Source organism: Rhipicephalus microplus, unplaced genomic scaffold (assembly GCF_043290135.1).
Source record: "Rhipicephalus microplus isolate Deutch F79 unplaced genomic scaffold, USDA_Rmic scaffold_34, whole genome shotgun sequence".
In the NCBI taxonomy this organism is placed as follows: domain Eukaryota; kingdom Metazoa; phylum Arthropoda; class Arachnida; order Ixodida; family Ixodidae; genus Rhipicephalus; species Rhipicephalus microplus.
Window position 1 is genome coordinate 1,078,604 of NW_027464607.1, and position 19,327 is coordinate 1,097,930.

Consider the following 19,327-nt stretch of genomic DNA (forward strand, 5'->3'; position numbering starts at 1 on the left):
TGGCAGTATGTACTAAATAAATAAAATATATATATAATCAAGAAATAAAGGAGCTCACTTATGAAAATTGGATAGTTTTTTACTCTAAATTTTGGCCGTGGCACGGTCTTCGTCAGGAACTGCCTACGAAGGCCGTGCCACGGCCGAAACATAAAGTAAAAAACTATCCAGTTTTCGTAAGTGTGCTCCTTTATTTTTTTATATATGTGCACCGGACCCACAGAACTTCTTTTTTGAATCATATAGATATATATATATCTATATATTGAACACGTAAAGACTAATAAATTTTTTCTTCATTCTGTCTTTCATTTGCTTTGTCACCATGGTAACCATTGCTTGGGGTCACTGTGGCATAAAGAAATATAAAGAAATTGGATGTGCTTGGACATGAGCCATGTTCTTGTTGAAACTCATAAATTCACGAGAGGGGACAAGCAAACGTTACACTCATTTGAGTGTAGCACACTTGCGATGTATGGTTCATCTGTCACCAGGCAGCTATATGCAACGTTACTGGTCCTTCGGACAAAATTTGTTCGGTTAATGCGACTTGCCACCACTTTAGCACCCGTTGCGATATATGGTTTATCTGTCACCGAGCAGCTATATGCAACGTTACCGATCCTTCAAACAAAATTTGTTCGGTTATAGCGACTTCCCGCCACTTTAGCGCCCGGTCACATGCTGGGCTGCATGCTGATGCTGTTTCTATGCACCTTCTTATTTAGTACTCGGTATGTGCGTGCTAGTCATGTCAAAAACGTATTCACGACTGCTCATAATATCGCTAGGACAATATTGACGTCATAAGAAACTGAGCCACAGACTTTGGGTGGTCCAATCCGGCCCTTGCCAATGCGGCAGAGCATGCTCCCTTTCTTGGCGGAAAGCTCGCGAGCCGCTTCTTTATATCGGATGCTTCCATATTGGCGATGGCAGGTTTTCCAGTCCTTATCATATTCTTGCCAAAAGGGCAAAGGGCAGCACAGGAAAATGAAGGTGGCTTTCACCAGAGTATAAAGTTGGGCATGTTGGTAAGACATACTTAATCGACGTAGCGCGTTTTAAAACATAGGACAAAGGAAGGCACAGAAGGAAGCGCTTAAAGCGCTCCCTTCTGTCCACCATCATACTCCGGAGCCATGGAACACCAACGGCGCACTGCGCAGAACCGAAGAGGAATCTAGCAATACAGAGCTTTGCTCATGATGACAGTCCATATTTTTATGGTATTGGCAAATTTTTTTTATTCCTCTCAATTCGAATGAATCTTTGCTCTCTTCTCCTCACTTCACTCTAGAGTATAACCCTTCCCCCTCTTCCGTGCCGTGCCGCCGGGATCCGATGAGCTCCGTGCTGGTCATGCACCGCCTCCGGAGGTTAAAACACTGCTGGGCCGCCGCCGGTAATTTCAGTACCGGGGCACAGGTGTAGTGCAAAGTCCAACTGTCTTGTACAGCTTGCTGGGCAACCTAGCACAACCAGGTGCAACTAGCCTGTGTGAAACAATGATTGAGCTAAATATTAGGTGTCTGTGCGCATTGAACACTCGGAAAAAGAGCTACAATTTTCTCACCGCTAGTCAAACCCGTCATCAAATCGCCATAAACTGCTTCCTGGTTGATTCGCCAGAACGACAGCGAAAACGAGAGCAGATGCCCTGCGTTCTATGAAGAAATGCCTCAGTCGACGCTACTATTGCGTTGTTATGTACCGTGGATGTAAAGGACGTCAGTTTTATTAATTCCTATAGCTGCCACGAAGTGGTGAGAGCAGTGAAAGCAGCAAAGCAGTGAGAGGCGTTGCAAACGAGTTGATTATAAGTGAATTACTCGCGTTCTCTTCAGCCGGTCGCATGAGAAAGTGTGATGATGTAAGTCTTCTATGATTGTTTTAAGTAGCCTTGACGGAAAACCATGGTAACATGTTTATGAAGCAAAACAAAGCCTCTGACTGTGGTGTGCACTGTGCAGCAGTAGACTGCTGACGTGCGCGAAAAACATCACACACATTGTGACCACTGACAATCTGAAGTGGCCGCTGCGACACAGCATCAGCATATAGGCTTTGAAGGCTCCAAGTACCACCTTCAAGTAGCGAATGTGAACATGTACCTTAAGCTAGCGAATTGCATAATGTTGATCATGACCGCAATCAGGTTTTGCTTGCCGTTGGTCTCCGTTATTGCCGGAGCTTTCTCAGAGGCCTCGGTTTTGCTTTTGGTTGTACTTCTAGAAAGTGGACACGCATGTATCCCCATTAGTAGTATATACAAACGGAAGACAAACGTTAACGGAACATTATAGAATGCCTAACAGTTCAACACTCAGGAAGCGAGAGATGGGGGAGAATGCAACTTCAACGACAGAAATTTTCTGGGTCATTCGTGCCGGATAAAGAGAGCTTCGTTCTGCTGACCATAAGATATATGGGACAATGGGTCGACGAAGTATGGATCCCAACATGAAAACATAACTGTTTATTTGATCGATAGATATGGCATCCAATCGAGCAAACTGACACTATGCTCGTCAGAATTGACTGAGCAATAAATGAAACTGAGCTTGGTTGCTTGGGTTTTTAGCCACCAGTGGTGACGTAAGACTCCGGTGAAGCTACGATTAAGCTGTCCCTTATCGAAAGCATGTTTCAACAAGTGACCGTATCACACTGGGCTAACCAATGATGAGACGGAGGCTGCGCAGGTTTGTGCACAGTGGTGGCAACAGATACACCGCTCATGTATCCACTTCATCGCTTTAGCATCATGTGTATGGGTTGAATAATTTGATCACTCACTCGGTATGAAATTCGCATTGGTTGAAGTCTGATTTTTTTCTTGGCTGTTCCAAAATGCTTTCTTATTCATTTTAACGTGATTCTTTTCCCGACATCAAATCTGCCTAGGGTTAGTATGAAACAGAGTTTCAAGAACCCACGTGGCTCAGTGGTAAAAGCACTAGGCTGGTACCCAGGGGACCGGAGCTCGAATGCTATGGGGACCTTGGTGTTCTTTATTCTCCAAGTTTGATTTTTTCTGATTTTGCGTGATAGCGGTTATGGACACCGGTGGTGGTGGTAGACAACTACAGTGCACGCGATCCTTGTTATGATCTCATGACAGCTTTCACTGTAGAAAGCTCTAGAAAGTCCGCTTCAAGCTTTCGCTTTGACTGTGTGGTGTGTTCTGTGCAGGCTTGGAGGTTATTGCTCAATACCACTACAACATTTAAGGTTCACTCTGACTTAGCATTCAACATACTTCTAAAAATTTTCAAGGATAAAAGCTTCCACTGTTGTCTCCAGTCCATGTGCTATGATATGAACTAATGTGCTAGTGCGTTTTGTGGTTGGGGGCATAGTTATCATCGAAGTCATGTTGCAACAGCCTTTCGTATTCTACAAAATTTCCACGTCAATTCGCTTTGCTGCTTTTTTAATTTGCCATTCTATATTACATTTGAAAACAGATTGTAAAGTCATGACATGATTGTGCTGTGTGTTATGCAGGCAGCCTGACAAGTGAAGAACTGCATGACCACCGCCTGTGGTCTCTGGACCGACCGCAGCGCAATGCCTACCACTTTCCATCTGCAGATCCCCTTGCTAGATACTTAGATGTCTGCATCTGGGAACATGGGTCCTCGGAATTCCGTGTAGCTACGGCTGCATCTGATGCCCTAATACGGTGGGTGGCTTGACAAGTTTTTGGGCAGGTGCATAGACATCAATAGCCAAGCATCAGGCTGTTGCAAAAACAGTGCATATAATAACACCTACCTATCTAGAGCTTAGTATACTGCCGGACATATCACTCCTATCTATGCACAGTATGTGCTGAAGTATTGCAAGATAGAAAAATTACACTGCTGACAACGTGAGTGCATTATAGTTTCCTTATCACTTAGGTTTTTTTTTAGGTGAGTTGATGTTCTCTAACTGTTGCACAACTTAGCAGGACACATAAAAGAAAATGCAGTCACATGATGAGGCAGGAGGGCACTTCACTCTCACCTATTTCCTGACCCTGCATGCCATATTCTGTACTTGTACTTTTTTTAAGTGCAAAGCATTTCATTGCATATTACAGGCACTTTGACAGTCTATCTACCTATCTATCTAGCCCCCTACATCTGGGTACTCTCGTGATCACCCCTTTTGACTTGGGGTAAACCAAAGTTGGTATGGTGGGTGAGTTGGTTTCGCAAATATGACTCTCGGGTCATGACAGTACCCATGAACAGGCATGTGCCCAGGTATGCAGGTATGTGCTTCGAATGATTGACAGTTTGTATCTACGCACGAGGCCAGGATTCCGGCTCACGAGGGGCTAGTTCCTTAAATGTATATCACGTGCCGCATGAAGTTGAACCCTTCCCCCCGCTCGCTCTTTTCTCCTCCCACCATGACGCTGACGAGTTCCCTACGGAACTGACTTCGCTCTTCAACCTGTTCTCGCCCATCTCTCATTGCGGGAACCAAAGAATAGCGCCGCGCTGCCAGCACATTCCTACCCGCACCGTTTAAACGCCGGCCGGTGTAGAGTACGGGAACATGTTCCGTACCAGCCATGAACAGTTGTTTAGACTGAGGACTTCTGTGTTTCTTTGGCTCGGTTGAATTCAAGTCCTCAGAGTTTTAATATATAGTCATAGATAATTTATATACAAAGAAGCTACGACCAACTGCATTAAATTCTTTAGTTTGTTTCTCGTCGTAGGTAATCTATAGTATTCATAATATCAGGTTGAATACCTAATTTGTGGCTAAGTCATAGTTTTTGCCGACCCGAACTTTTTTTAGGGCAGAACAAAGTTTTTAATCTTCTTTTTTTAGCTAACAGGCTATTGAAAAGCATGCAAAAAGTTGAGAAACATGTTAGTACGATTTTCACAGGAGAATCGTGTCCATTATACTGGACACTGGGATTCATTTGTTGAACATATAGGTACTTACATTCTGCTATTCTCTTTGAAAGAGCTCTGCTTTTGGCCCTGTTAGGTTAATAGCCTTATAAAACACAAGCGAGGTTTGTTTTGACCCGAGAAAACGTTTCTCATAGTTGGCTGTAGCACATAGCGTTCAGCACCACAAAGGAAACAATACGTAGAAGAGAGCGTGTATATTTTGCCCCCAATATAACTTCATCAGACGCCGATCCGCCTCGTGCTTCATGCTGTTGATAGATTCCCAGCATGTCCCAGTTTAATTTTTCTATGACGAGGCTTTAAAAGTGTCACGTTAAGCCACCTCTTTATTTCTTTCTTCTTTCTATATTGAGCACGATGTGCACCAATTGCATCTTGTGTTGAGTGTACTGGACGTAAGTAATTCTCGCATTGCCAGCAAAGTTTTGATTACAAAAGCTACATTTTTTTGTACAATTTATCGAAAAGACATAACAGAGCTCGTATAATTTAAATGGTTTCAATATTGCAAAGATATCTCCTGAAATACTTTTGGATACTTGACCGCATCGTGCGCATGTATTTTCGCGTAGATTGCGCAATTACTTCTGGTGGCCAATAAATAGGTTGATATATATTTGGGGTTTAATGTCTCAAAACCACCTTATGATTATGAGAGATGCCGTAGTGGAGGGCTCCGGAAATTTCCACCACCTGGGGTTCTTTATTGTGCACCCAACTCTGAGCACACGGGCCTACAAAATTTCTGCCTCTATTGAATATGCAGTCGCCGCCGGGATTCAATCCCGCGTCCTGCCGTTCAGCAGCCGAGTACCTTAGCCTCTAGACCACTGCAGTGGGGCGACCAATAAATAGGTGGGGATGAAGGATGAACTAGTCTTAAAAACATGTTACACGACTCTTACAGAAGCTACCAAAGTGGTTTCAACTCCGACTATAGCTCTGCTTACTTTTTTGCATCACTTTTTTGTCATGTTTTTGTCAATACTAAGTATATGTACCACCCTGCTGAAATCACCAAATGATGATTGCAGTAACTGTAAATAAATAGTAATAATAAATAATATGTTCAATACACTAGTCATGGGGTAGGAAAGGAATATGCTTGGCAACCACATAGTAAACGCTCCGAGATTGTACTGTCCAGTTATCTCTTGTGGAAGCTCTTTCACTTTCTCATTTCTTTGTAGCGCTTCTTCTTGGCGTAAATGTACATAAAGAGCTGAGTATAGTTCCACAGAAAAAAAAAAACACCAGATGCTCGGGACGGACAGCACAGTTACAGTGTAACCTGGAGGAGCGGCTTTTGTAGACCTTTTTGTAATTTAGTGTTAGCATCTATTTTGCTGGCATCTCATTGCAGGCGTCTTATTTTATAAGATACCCAGCATAGTTCCGTGCGTGTTGGCTGTTCTGATCAGAACTATCTGATCCAGATTGTGAGATAGGATGATGTCATGCAAATATTGTAAATGTGAATTATTCGCGGTGAAAAAAAATCCGTTTTCCCAATCGACATCTGGCAGATTAAAATCACCTATAAGAAGAACCTTATCGTTTGCGAAAGACGCCATGTGCGTAAAAAGATCGCGAAAGAATTCGGGGGGGAAAGTCAGGTGCTCGATAAGCGGCAAAAAGTAAGAATGATTTATCCCAGCAAGAAAACTTTAGTGACACGGTTTCTAAGTTATCAGCCTGTCGTAATGGGGTAGCGGCTATAGTGTTTTTTAACAAAACAGCCCCCCCGCCCCCCCTAGTACTTCTGTCACGGCGATACGCCCTGTACGACGGAGGAAACACAACTGCATCTTCAATATTATCATGCAGCCAAGTTTCCGTTATGACAACTACATGAGAATTGTAACTTAAAATAGTAGCCTTGAGGCTTTCCGATTTATTAACGACACTGCGGGCATTAATGTTTAAAACTCGAAGTTCTTTAGATTCAGAGGAGGCCTCCACGGAGGAAAGTTAAGCATTTCTGGTGCTGTTTTGACGACCGTCGATTTTGACCCTCAAGTTGTTGCTTTCATCCCATGTGAAAAGTTCATTGTTAATGCGCAGCTTATCGTTACGCAGGCTAACTTTCTTGCCTTGCTCTCTATCAGTTCTAGCGCTATCCCACAGCAGTTTACGTTTCCTTAGCGTATTGCGCGAATAATCGTTCTAAACTGATATTCGAGTACCCTTTAGTTTATGAGCATTCTTTAAGATATGCTGTTTTTCAGTGACATCCTGAAAGTAAATGGTCTTTCACTACCCGCGTTACCGAGGCGATGAATTCGGCCGACAGATTTACAATTAACCGAAAACTTCTTGGAGAAAACTTTTTCAAGAACCTTATTTTTAAGAATAGCTTCAGTTTCACCCATATCCTCAGGGATCCCAAAGACTACTAAATTGATCGCTTGCTTCTATCCTCGAGATCAGTCAACTTCGCCTCTAGCAATTTTACAGTACGTTCAAGGTCATCCACGCGTGAGGCTCGTCTTTGCAATTCGACGAATCTGGCTCCCCAATCAGCTATAACTTTTTCAACGTTATTCTGTTGTTCTCTGAGTGCAGTTACATCCGCTGTCAACTTTTTCTGGCCAGACAGCAGCTCCCTCAACATCGACTCGACAGAAGCACCACCACTGTTAGTGGGGCCGGGATTTGACTCAACGTCACCGCACAACAGCAACAAACATACACAGTATACATCATAAGCAACAGAAGCACAGCGTTGGGGGCACGGCAAGACCAAAAGACCGTGACAATCACTCCTAATCGTGCTGTAGCAGTTACTAACCTGCACGAGGTAGCAAAACGGTTTGAGCCACATGTTCGTCGATGGTCTGCCGTGCCCACAAAAGGCGTAGGTCTGGAGCTGGTGTCTTTTTAACTGGTGCGTCGACGTCACGTGGAACATAAGTGGCGGCACGAGTGGCGCGTCCCAAAACAGCGAAGGTGAGGCGTCGAATCAGCAGTGTCGCGACAGCAGTGACGTAGTTGGAAAGCAAGTGCACATGGCGAAGTCAGGCAGATATGCCTGGTCGATTGCTTTAGTCTTCAGTAGTTGCAGAAACGTTGATCCGGACAAACCATGAACAAGGACCTGCACGAGATAGCAAAACGGTTTGAGCCACATGTTCGTCTATGGTCTGCCGTGCCCACAAAAGGCGTAGGTCTAGAGCTGGTGTCTTTTTAACTAGTGCGTCGACGTCACGTGGAACATAAGTGGCGGCACGAGTGGCGCGTCCCAAAACAGCGAAGGTGAGGCGTCGAACCAGCAGTGTCGCGACAGCAGTGACGTAGTTGGAAACCAAGTGCACGTGGCGAAGTCAGGCAGATATGCCTGGTCCATTGCTTTAGTCTTCGGTAGTTGCAGAAACGTTGATCCGGACAGACCATGAACAAGGACCTGCACGAGGTAGCAAAACGGTTTGAGCCACATGTTCGTCGATGGTCTGCCATGCCCACCTCTGCTGTGTGTACAGAATACTCTCTGTACACACAGCAGCATCTTTTTTTTTTCAATATGCAGACAGAAATATTACAGTGGAACATCCGAGGCCTTCTTCGAAACCTCAATGACTTACAAGAACTCCTTCATGAACACAATCCTAGGGTGCTATGCGTACAAGAGACACACTTAAAACGAATAAACACAAACTTTTTACGTAACTACGTAATCTTCCGAGAGGATAGAGATGATGCCATGCCACCATCTGATGGTGTAGTGGTTATAGGTAGTCAAGGTATGGCATGTACACAATTACCCCTTTAAACTTCCCTCGAATCGGTGGCTGTCCGAGCAGTTATTATAAACAAACTCATCACCGTCTGCTCTTCGTACATATCTCGGCATTACCGTGTTGAAAAATTTCAATTCCAGTCTTTAATAGACGAACTACCTGAACCTTATCTGGTCCTTGGGGACCTGAACGCACATAACGGTCTGTGGGGTGACTCTCGCTGTGATGCTTGAGGTCGTCTCAGTGAACACTTCCTCATTTCATCAGGTGCTTGTCTGTTGAATAGGAAAGAGGCAACATACTATAACATTGCCAACAAAACTTACTCTTCCATAGACCTCAGTATCGCATCTCCTTCACTTGTACCATTAGTTCAGTGGAAAGTTATAAATAATCTATACGGAAGTGACCATATTCCTTTAGTTTTGAGTACACCAACATTATATGAATGTCCTCCACATGTTCCCAAATGGCTGGTAAACAAAGCCGACTGGGAACGATTTAAAAAGATTACTCACTTAAGTTGGACTGACATATGCAGATTAGGCATAGATGAAGCTGTGCAATACTTCACGGCTTTTCTTACTGACGCAGCAGCCAAGTGCAGTCCACAAACATCTTGACTGCCCGGCAAACGACACGTCCTATGGTGGAACACTGAGTGCCGTAATGCGTGAAAGGAACAGAACAGGGCATGGAGGTATCTGCGGAACTCGCCGACAGCGGAAAACCTTGAGAGCTTTAAGAAAATAAAATCTCGAGGCAGGAGAACACGTCTGCAGGCCAGAAGAGAAAGCTGGCACAAGTTTTTATCAGGGATAAATTCATATACACAAGAGATTAAAGTCTGGAACATGGTTGGTAGGGTAGCAGGAAGACAAGTATACTCACTCCCACTCGTAAACACACAAGGGGATGGACTCGAAGATCAGGTGAACTTCCTCGGTGCATACTACAAGCAGGTGTCTAGCTCATCACACTATACTGAAGCTTTCCAAAGATACAAAGCAAGGATAGAAAAGCAGAAACTAGAATACAAGTGCACAAATTACGAGGCATACAACCAACCTTTCAACTTAGCTGAGCTACAAACATCACTAAACTCCTGCAGTGATTCTGCCCTAGGCTAAGACCGTATCACACATGAAATGTTGAAAAACCTGCCGCTCAAAAGGCGAAAAACTTTACTCTCCCTATACAATGCTATCTGCCTTTCTGGCACCATCCCTTCTTCTTGGAAAGAGGCTTTTGTTATCCCTATTTTGAAACAGGGCAAGGACCCTTCCTCAGTTGCGAGTTATAGGCCCATTGCACTTACAAGCTGCCTTTGTAAACATTTTGAAAAGATGATAAACCGCCGACTTTTACATTTCCTCGAAACACACAATCTGCTCGACCGATTTCAGTGCTGGTTTCGAGAGGGTAGATCCACCACCGACCATCTGGTGCTCATTGAGGCAGAGATTCGAGACGCTTTCGTCCACAAACAATACTTCCTCTCTGTGTTTCTCGATATCGAGAAGGCATACGACACAACATGGCGTCTTGGCATATTAGGAGACCTGTCTCACTTGGGTGTGCGGGGTATAATGCTTTCCATAATCGAGAGTTACTTTTCCAATCGGACATTTCGTGTCCGTGTGGGCAGTATTCTCTCCCAAACATTTATCCAAGAAACGGGAGTACAGCAAGGTGGTGTACTTAGTTGTACACTTTTTTATTATCAAAATGAATTCCTCGCACCTGTCTATTCCCCGCAACATGTTACACTGTACATATGTCGATGACGTCCAGCTTGGCTTCAAGTCATGCAACCTCGCAATGTGTGAGCGGCGGGTTCAGTTAGTTTTAAACAAGGTCTTCGAATGGGCAGCGGAAAACGGGTTCCGACTGAACCCACAAAAAAGCATGTGTGTCTCGTTCTCCCGAAAGAGAGGCCTGCACTCAGAACCCGACATTGAACTGAACGGTCATCGTCTGTCTGTTAATGCGGAGCATAAATTTTTAGGCTTAATCTTGGACAACAAGTTGACCTTCGTATCGCACATCAAGTATCTAAAAACAAAATGTTTACAAGCCATGAATGTTCTAAAAGTGTTGTCACTTACTACGTGGGGCAGTGACAGGCAATGTCTCATGAACCTGTATAGAAGCTTCATTCGCACCCACTTAGCTTATGGGGCCGTTGTTTATCAGTCTGCGACTCAAAGTGCTTTGAAGAGGCTGGACCCCGTGCGCCATTTGGGCATCTGCCTTTCTACAGGTGCTTTTCGCACCAGCCCCGTAGAAAGCCTTTACGTTGATTCAAATTAGTGGTCGCTTCGTCTGCAGAGAACTTACATGTCTTTTGTATATTTCCTTAAGGTGAAAGCAGACAAGAAGCACCCCTCATACTCCACTAATAATAATTTGTCGAGCTCCGTACTGTTTCAAAACAGGCCTTCGATGAGGTCGCCCTACTCAGTTCGCCTCACCGGTCTATTTGAGGAAACTGGTGTCTCACTGGAACACGGTTTATTGGCTCGTGTAGCATGCCCGCCAGCTTAGCAGTGGCAGACTATAGAATGCGATGTGTCTTTCCGAGAAATTACGAAACACACGCCCATTGCCCATATCTGAACATACTTTCTGAAACTTCAACACAAATACACACATCCTGAGTTTTTTACAGATGCCTCCAAGTCTATCTCATCTGTGTCCTATGCTGTTGTCGGCCCATTATTTTTGGATGCTGGCCCTCTACATCCAGAGACAAGTATCTTCACAGCGGAAACTTATGCGATACTTGTGACCGCTAAACACATCAAACAACTACAACTGCAGAAAACAGTAATTTACACCGACTCTCTCAGTGTGTTAACGGCTCTGCATACTCTTAAAACACAAAAAAAAAAACTCTGTCCTCGTCTCTTTTTGTTTTATGCACACTCTACACACTCAAACAACATGTTGTAGTGTGCTGGGTGCCAGGGCACCGTGAGATCCAAGGCAACGTGATGGCGGATCAGCTTGCTGGATCCGTCCACAAAAGCACTGCCACTACACCCATATTAATCCTGCCCCTTGATCTTAAGCCGTCTCTCAAACGAAAGCTCAGCGACTACTGGCAGAGCAACTGGGATAGACACACACAAAACAAACTACGCATTATTAAGCCATACCTTGGCCATTGGCCGCCAGTATCAAAATCACGTCATACAGAGGTAACACTAACGAGGCTAAGGATGGGACACATACATGACACACTCATATCTTTTGTCTGGTGGTGATCCACCATTGTGTGACAGATGTGGTGAAACACTAACAGCTCTTCACATTTTAATCCAGTGCAAACAATTAGACACTCTAAGAGAACAACACTTTCTATTACCCTACCGACAACATATACCTTTACACCCTGCAATGTTCTTCTGTAGGGAACCACTGTTCACTCATAAATCGGTGCTAGCTTTTTTGAGAGATGTTCGCTTTTATCATGTCATATACACAGGCAATGCGTAGCGCGACCTCTCAAGAGAGGTTGCTGCTGCAGTGACTACATTGAAAAGCACTTGCCTCGCAGCCTTTGGACACAAGGGCGCTGATGAGACACTTGTGCTAGTGCCAAATATTTTACACGTTTTTATTATCAAAACCATTTGTCACCAATCTTTACTATCCATATCATGCCACTGTCATGAGTTTAATACTTATGTTTTTACCCGCATTATAGCGAGGAATTTTAAGGCCCCTATACAGTCACGCAACATATCATTGTCCACATCTCTAGTCGTTGAAATGGCGCTCTTTGGCCATCGATTGGCCCTTGTGCCATAAAGCGCCGCACATCATCATCATCATCATCTAATGGCGAAAATAAGAACGTAATAGACTTTATAATGAGTACACACCCAGGCATCGTGCAGGATGTGGAAGTGGTTGGCAAGGTGCGATGCAGTGACCATAGAATGGTATGGTCTCTAATTCGCCTAGACTTGAAGAAGGAACGACAGAAACTGATACGCAAGAAGCCAATCAATGAGCTAGCACTGAGAGGGAAAGTACAGGAATTCAGAGTCTCACTTCAGAACAAGTACTCGGCTCTTATTGAGGAAACTAATCTTAGCGTACATACAATGAATGATAATCTGACGAGTATCATTACGGAGTGTGCAGTGCAAGTTGGAGGCAGGGTATTTAGACAGGACACTGGCAAGCTGTCTCAGGAAACGAAGAATCACATTAAGAAGCATCAAAGCATGAAAGTCTCAAGTACTACAGACAAAATAGAACTGGCAGAGTTTACAAAGTTGATTAATAAGCGTAAGGTATCTGATGTAAGAAGGTATAACATGAAGAGAATTGTAAACTCTGAAAAACGAAGTAAGCGTCAAAGAAGTGTAGAGGAAACTTGGGATAGGCAAAAATCTGATGTAAGCACTAAGGGACAAAGAAGGCAAAATAACTACTAATATGGATAGGATAGTTAAAATAGCGGAGGAGTTTTACAGAGATCTGTACAGTAGCCGGGACAACCACGACCTTAATACTATAAGAACTAGCAGTAACCCCACCAGAACTAGATGACACCCCACCAGTAATGAAAGAAGAAATCAGAAAAGCCTTGGAAAGCATGCAAAGAGACAAAGCTGCCAGTGAGGATCAGGTAACATCAGAGCTGCTGAAAGATGGAGGACAGATTGTCCTAGCAAAACTTGCCACCTTGTTTACGAGGTGTCTCCTGACGGGAAGAGTACCAGAGTCTTGGAAGATTGCTAACATCATCTTAATACTATCATATCTCGATAACTTGAACTCGAAGGGGCCTGAAACTGTTCAAATGAAAAGAAGTTTGAATCAATGAAAGCTGAATAAACGGAGGGCTCTCCATGCACTGGCGCATGTGCATTGAGCTAACACACGAGAGGGAAGTTTGATAAGACTTACATTTATTCACAAATCACAGGACATTCGTTAATAATTGAAGTAATCGGTGATGTGCATCTGCACACGTTTGCCTTGTAGTGAGTCAATCAATTTCGCATGCATATTGCGAAGCATTTTTAGTTTGGCTTCAGAATTCTCCTGGCAAGAGAAGTTGCACGCAAAAATGTCCAGCGCCGACACTTTCTAAAGACGATGACAACGACTGCTGCGTAGCAGAGCCTCCCGCGCTTCGCAGCCGCAGCATGGCCAGCAGCAGGGGACGAGAAAGGAGGAGCGTCTCCACGCGGAGAGAAGCAGATCAGCATTTCAGAGAAAACCAACACTCCACGGCAACTTTTTTTTGTTTTGGTCTCTTCGCACGCCGCGTTGAAAGGAGAAGGGTAACGTGGCAGGGAAGGGAAAAAGGGAAAGCTCGGCACTGGCGCAAGAGAGACCCCCTCCTCAAGGCCCAGAGCCGTGCTCCCGCAAGGGGCAAGGGCTGCAGAAGATAGTGCCTTTTTCCTTTCCCTCTATCACACAATCATTCAACCCAGCGAGGGCTTTCTTTTTTTTTTTTCTTTTTCTCTTTGCACACTGCATTTGAAGGAGCAGGGTTTTTACGTAGCAGGGACGGAAAAAGGGGAAGCGTGACACAGGGGCGTCGCAGATCGGCAATTGAGAGAGAGCAAACATTCCACCGCAGCCTTTTCTTTCCTTCGCATTTCCCAATGCAGCGCAGCGTTGAGGTGTCGCAGGCGCCGCAGCGGGATCGGGGGTAGCGCTGAGAGTATTTTCGGAATGCGGTATGTTCGAATTAACCATCAGAAGTGCTTGGGCGTTCGAATTAGTGGGCGTTTTCGCCCATTGGAATACACATAGCTTTGACGGGACCTCATCATAAGTTCGAAATAACTAGAACTTCAAATTAAGCGTGTTCGAAATAATGAGATTCAACTGTATATAAGAAAGGAGATGAAAAGGACTTGAAGAATTACAGGCCGATCGGCTTGCTGTCCATATTATACAAAGGTGATTGCTAACAGAGTTTGGAAAACATTAGAATTCAATCAATCAAAGAAACAAGCAGGATTTGGAACAGGCTACTGAACAATCGACCACATTGTCACTATCAATCAGGTAGTAGAGAAATGCTCAAAATATAGCCAACCACTATACATAGCCTTCATAGATTAAGAAAAGGCGTTTGATTCAGTAGAAATATCAGCAGTCATGCGGACACTTCGGAATCAGAGCCTCGATGAAGCATATATAAACATCCTGGAAGAAATCTACAGGGGATCAACTGCTACCATAGTGCTTCGTAAAGAAGGCAACAGAATACCAATCAAGAAGGGTGTAAGGCAGGGGCAGTGCTATGTAGCAATTGCGCGTAAATATCCCCTAGAGACTTCAGATAACAAAAGTGTAGACGCTTACACCTCGGTCGTTGTCATCCTTGGCTCGCAGGAGGTTCTGGGTTTGTCTTTCTTTTGTCGCTGGTGCCAGAGAGAGCGTCCGCCAGTTGGCACGCTAGTTTTCTTCACCGTCCTAGTTTTCCCTTCCCTGACGAGAATACGTTCTCTTGCTTACAGAGAGGAAACCTGTTCCATGCGCCGGGAAAGGGAAATCGCTAGTCTCGGCTTTGGGGCTTTTCCATCCCTTCACAAGAGGCTTTATTGACTCGTGTCTCGAAGGGGCACACATGTCCCCGCAACTAGGCTGTCATGCTGTCGTAAAAGAGAAAGGCTTGCTGGGCGCTCATGCTCTCCCACATCCTTCCCCCTTATTAAAGCCCCCGAACAATTGAGACTGAAACATGAGAATATTTTGTTATTCATCATCGACGAAGGCTAGGATGGTGGGTCCCAATCTGTGTTCTGCAGTTGGCCCTCCGCCGAGAGAGCCGCCGGTGCCCCCACTTGTTGCAGCTGCATCTAAAGTAGCCACCACCACTGCTGCCATGCCCACTTGCATCATGGCCAGTCATTGCCACTGCTCCTCTGGTCTGGTGGGCTTGGGAGTGGCATCTTTGGTGTGCCGCGTCATGGCATCAAGGTAACAGAGGCCATAAGGGTGCCCGGACAACCATGGCTCAGCTGGGTAAGCTTGTCTTTGTGACAGCGGCTCCAAGGTAGCTGGCTCTCCTGACTGGTCTGGCAGCTGGTCCCCCTGGTGCCACTTGCATACAGGCCTGGTGATGAGGGAGATGGGGTAGGTTGTATGTGGTGCTGCTTGGTTGGGTGGAGACACGATGACGACATGGGTGGTGTTGGGGTGATCTGATGGGAGGAGCAGCCTCCTCTCCGAGCTGTCCTGGCAGCACCCCTTTTCCTTTCAACTCTCCATCTGCTCGGTGAAAGTCAACACAGAAAAAAGGACAGGTTAACAGTCGCACATGTGTTGCTCGCAAACCCTTGCACCTCGCGTCGAACATATCAAACGCGGCCTGTTGTAGAGAGTTGTCTCCGCCGGTTACTCAGGAAGTAATGTGAATCTGAACTCACTCGGTGTCGAGCGTTCTCAACTGCTGCCTGTGGCCTGGAGAAAGACTGGCTGTAATGCTCGTGCTCCTCCTGTGACACGTAGAGTTTCAAGTCACATACGTGCACCGGTCTGCCGCTTGGTTTGCCTTTCATGTTCGCGAGTCGATAAACGAGCGACGAAACTTTCTCTCACTCGGTATGGCCTTGACCATTTCGGTGCCAGCGAGGTAGCAGACTGTTTGCTAGCATCGCTGAGAACAAGATGGCGCGGCAGCACCAGGTCGCCCACTTTGTAGTGTACGTTTCGATGCGTGCGGTCGTACTGCGCCTTCTGCTGTGCCCTAGCAGTACTGAGATTATGAGATTATGTAAAGCTTCCGCTAGTTTCTCACGCAGCTGCTTTGCGTATTCAGCATGTGTTGATGTCGGCACTGGCACTCCACTGTGATGTGCAAGGACGGTCTCCATGGGATTCGGCAGTCCTCTCTCCAGGTTCAAAGAAGAAAGTGCATAACCAGTCCATCGGTTCACGATGGGTCGCTATGCAAGACTGATCTTTGGAAGGTAGGTATCCCAGTCCCTATGTCTTTCAGAGAATTCAACAAGCATGTGCTTGATATTGCCATTGACTCGCTTTGTGGTGTTGGACTGGGGCATGGTAGGTGGTTTTTTTCTTGTGCTTAATGCCCAATGTGGTGCACATGTCAACAAACACCTTCGCAGTGAAATAAGACGCATTGTCTGTAATCAACTGCTTAGGGAACCCGAACCTGGTGAGAACCTCCATCAGCTTCTCTAAGATCACTCGAGCCATCAGCTTCCTAAGAGGAAAAAGTTCTGCCTATTTAGAGAAGTGATTCGTGATCACCAGCAAGAACTTATTTCTGCTAGGAGTTGTGGGGTACAGGTCCATTACGTCACATGCTGCGACTTGGGAGGAAGTCTGGCTGTTAATCGGTTGAATAAGGCGGGGTGGACGTCCGCCTCGTGGCTTAACGCTTTGGCACACGCGACATGAACGGGCGTAGCGAATTACATCCTGGTTCATGCCTAGCCAGGTAGCGAGGCAACAGAACTTAGCGTAAGTCTTAGGGTTGCTCGCATGCCCAGCAATGCACGAGTCATGAAAGAAGCAAAGAAGTGCTCCTCTGAACGTGCGTGGTATCATGACTTTGAATGACTCGCTTGTGTCATCGGTGGATGAGATGTACCTCAGCAGGACGCCGCCAGAATCCAGCAGATGTGAATCCAGCACGCTCATAGCACTACCAGCTGTTGCTGAGCGCTCCGGATTGACAGCAATACCAGCTACCCCCATGTGCGCGGTGACCTCACTACGACCCGGCTCTCGAAACCGATCGAACACTTTTCGACAGAATGGATTTTTCTGCTGAGCTTCTATCAGTTCTCTTCTGCTGAACACAATCCCTGCACTAACGACATCTTCTACGTTGTTCACGCTTTTGCCCTTAACTAACAATTGCTCCGCTGTTTTCATTAGCACGAGTGTCTTGCTCTCAGTTCGTTTCGAGGTAGTGACGTGACTTGCCTCGTGTCGGACAGGAGCACGCGATAGTGCGTCGGCTGTGGCATTGTTTTGACCCTCGCGGTAGCGAACAGTGAAGTCGTAATGCTGCAGCAGCAATGCAGAACGCGCCAGGTTGCCACTTGGTTCGTTCAATGGCTGCAACCTTGTGAGTGCCATGTGGTCAGTCTCAATCACAATTGCAACTTCGTCAATGTAAAATCAAACTTCTGAAAAGCGACAACTATCGCAAGACACTCTTTCTCGGTTACCGAGTAGTTCCTCTCTACCGACGTCAACGAACGGCTCGTGAACGCAACCGGTCGGAGGGAACCTCCATGCTCCTGAAGCAGAATTGCTCCTAAGCTCAAGTCGCCCTCATCAGTGTGAATCACAAACTTCCTGTTCAAATCAGATAGCTGCAGCTCGGCTGTGTTGGTCAGCAACTTAGGGAGGCGACGCAGTGCGGCCTCCTGCTCTTTCCTCCAAGTTCAACGCTCACCATTTGTCAAGAGCTTCGTCAAAGGTGCCTGCACTGCCGCGCAGTCTGAAATAAACTGGTGATAAAAGTTCACCATTCTCCCAGAAAGTGCCTCTTCTCACTAATGTTGTTCGGCAACGGATAGCTGACTATCGCTTCAAGGTTACCCTTATCTTGCAAAGTGCAACTCTCCTCAAGCGTGAATCGCAATAATGTTATTCAGGTCGCCGCTATCTGAGCTTTGTATGGGTTCGGAGTGATGCCCGTAGACCTCAGCCTTTCTAGAATGTCTCTCAAGTGGCAAGTGCTCCTCAAGCGTTTTCGAGTAAACCACTATGTCGTCTAGATATGCGAGTGCGTGCTGCCTGTTTGCATCTCCCAAAACACGATTCATAGCGTCTGATACGTAGCGGGAGCACCCACCAAGCCAAAAGACGTTCTCCTTAATTGGAAAAGTCCTCTGTGGCATGTGAAAGCTGACTTCTCTTTATCCTGCTCATCCATCTCAACCTGAAAATATCCATTGCTAGCATCGAGGGTAGTGAAGTACAGTAAAACCTCGTTATAACGAAGTGGTATATGACAAACTAATGGGTATAACAAAGCAATTTTAATTTCCCTTAAAATTCCCATAGACACCCATGTATTTAAAACCACATTTTAACGAAGCAAAAAATTTCTCGACAATGTATATAACGAATCATTCGTCATCCACAATGAGCATTTACTGATCATTTGGTATATGTCGATTCTCAATATCTTATAGCACGCGACGATTTATGTCTCATCACGGCCGCCGTAATTCAAAACTCGCACCTTGCGCTTCCAGGGAGCCGCTTGCCAACATTTGTGTGGGAGCAAGTCTCACGCTTTCCTTCTGCTCTGTAACTAATGGACTTGCCGGCACAGCAACTCGTGCGAGCGTGCGCGTCAGCCGGCCTCCCCTTTTCTGTAGAACTCCTTGACCCACCAGCGCATCTGACCTCCTTCTCCCCTTTAGCTTCACGCTAGTGCCTCACGCGCCGTCGGGGCGGCAGAGATTGTGGCTTTCTTTGTTGTCATTTGTTGTGGAAGAGCAACACCACCTCTATCAATTTCCGCCGCTAGACACGAGTTGGACAATGGAAACGACAAACGAAAGCGCAAAAATAAAACAATTGAGCAGAAGTTGGCAGTGTTGAAAGCCCTTGAGTCTGGCATCAAGAAGATTTTGGCGATGTGTGGGTGCCGCGGGCGACCAGGCTCAGACTTTGTGGGACGCCCTT

The 19,327-nt window shown here is 45.7% G+C and overlaps 1 protein-coding gene across 12 annotated transcripts in view; it reads left to right on the forward strand.

Annotated features, from left to right (window-relative positions):
* The window catches only part of LOC119162985 (tRNA (34-2'-O)-methyltransferase regulator WDR6), a 996,048-nt gene that overhangs the window by 799,639 nt on the left and 177,082 nt on the right, over nucleotides 1-19,327 (forward strand). For all 12 annotated transcript variants that reach the window (XM_075884507.1, XM_075884515.1, XM_075884512.1 and 9 more), the window contains one exon: nucleotides 3,514-3,691. In XM_075884507.1, coding sequence (XP_075740622.1) covers nucleotides 3,514-3,691 — 178 coding nt within the window. The remainder of the gene's footprint in view (nucleotides 1-3,513; nucleotides 3,692-19,327) is intronic.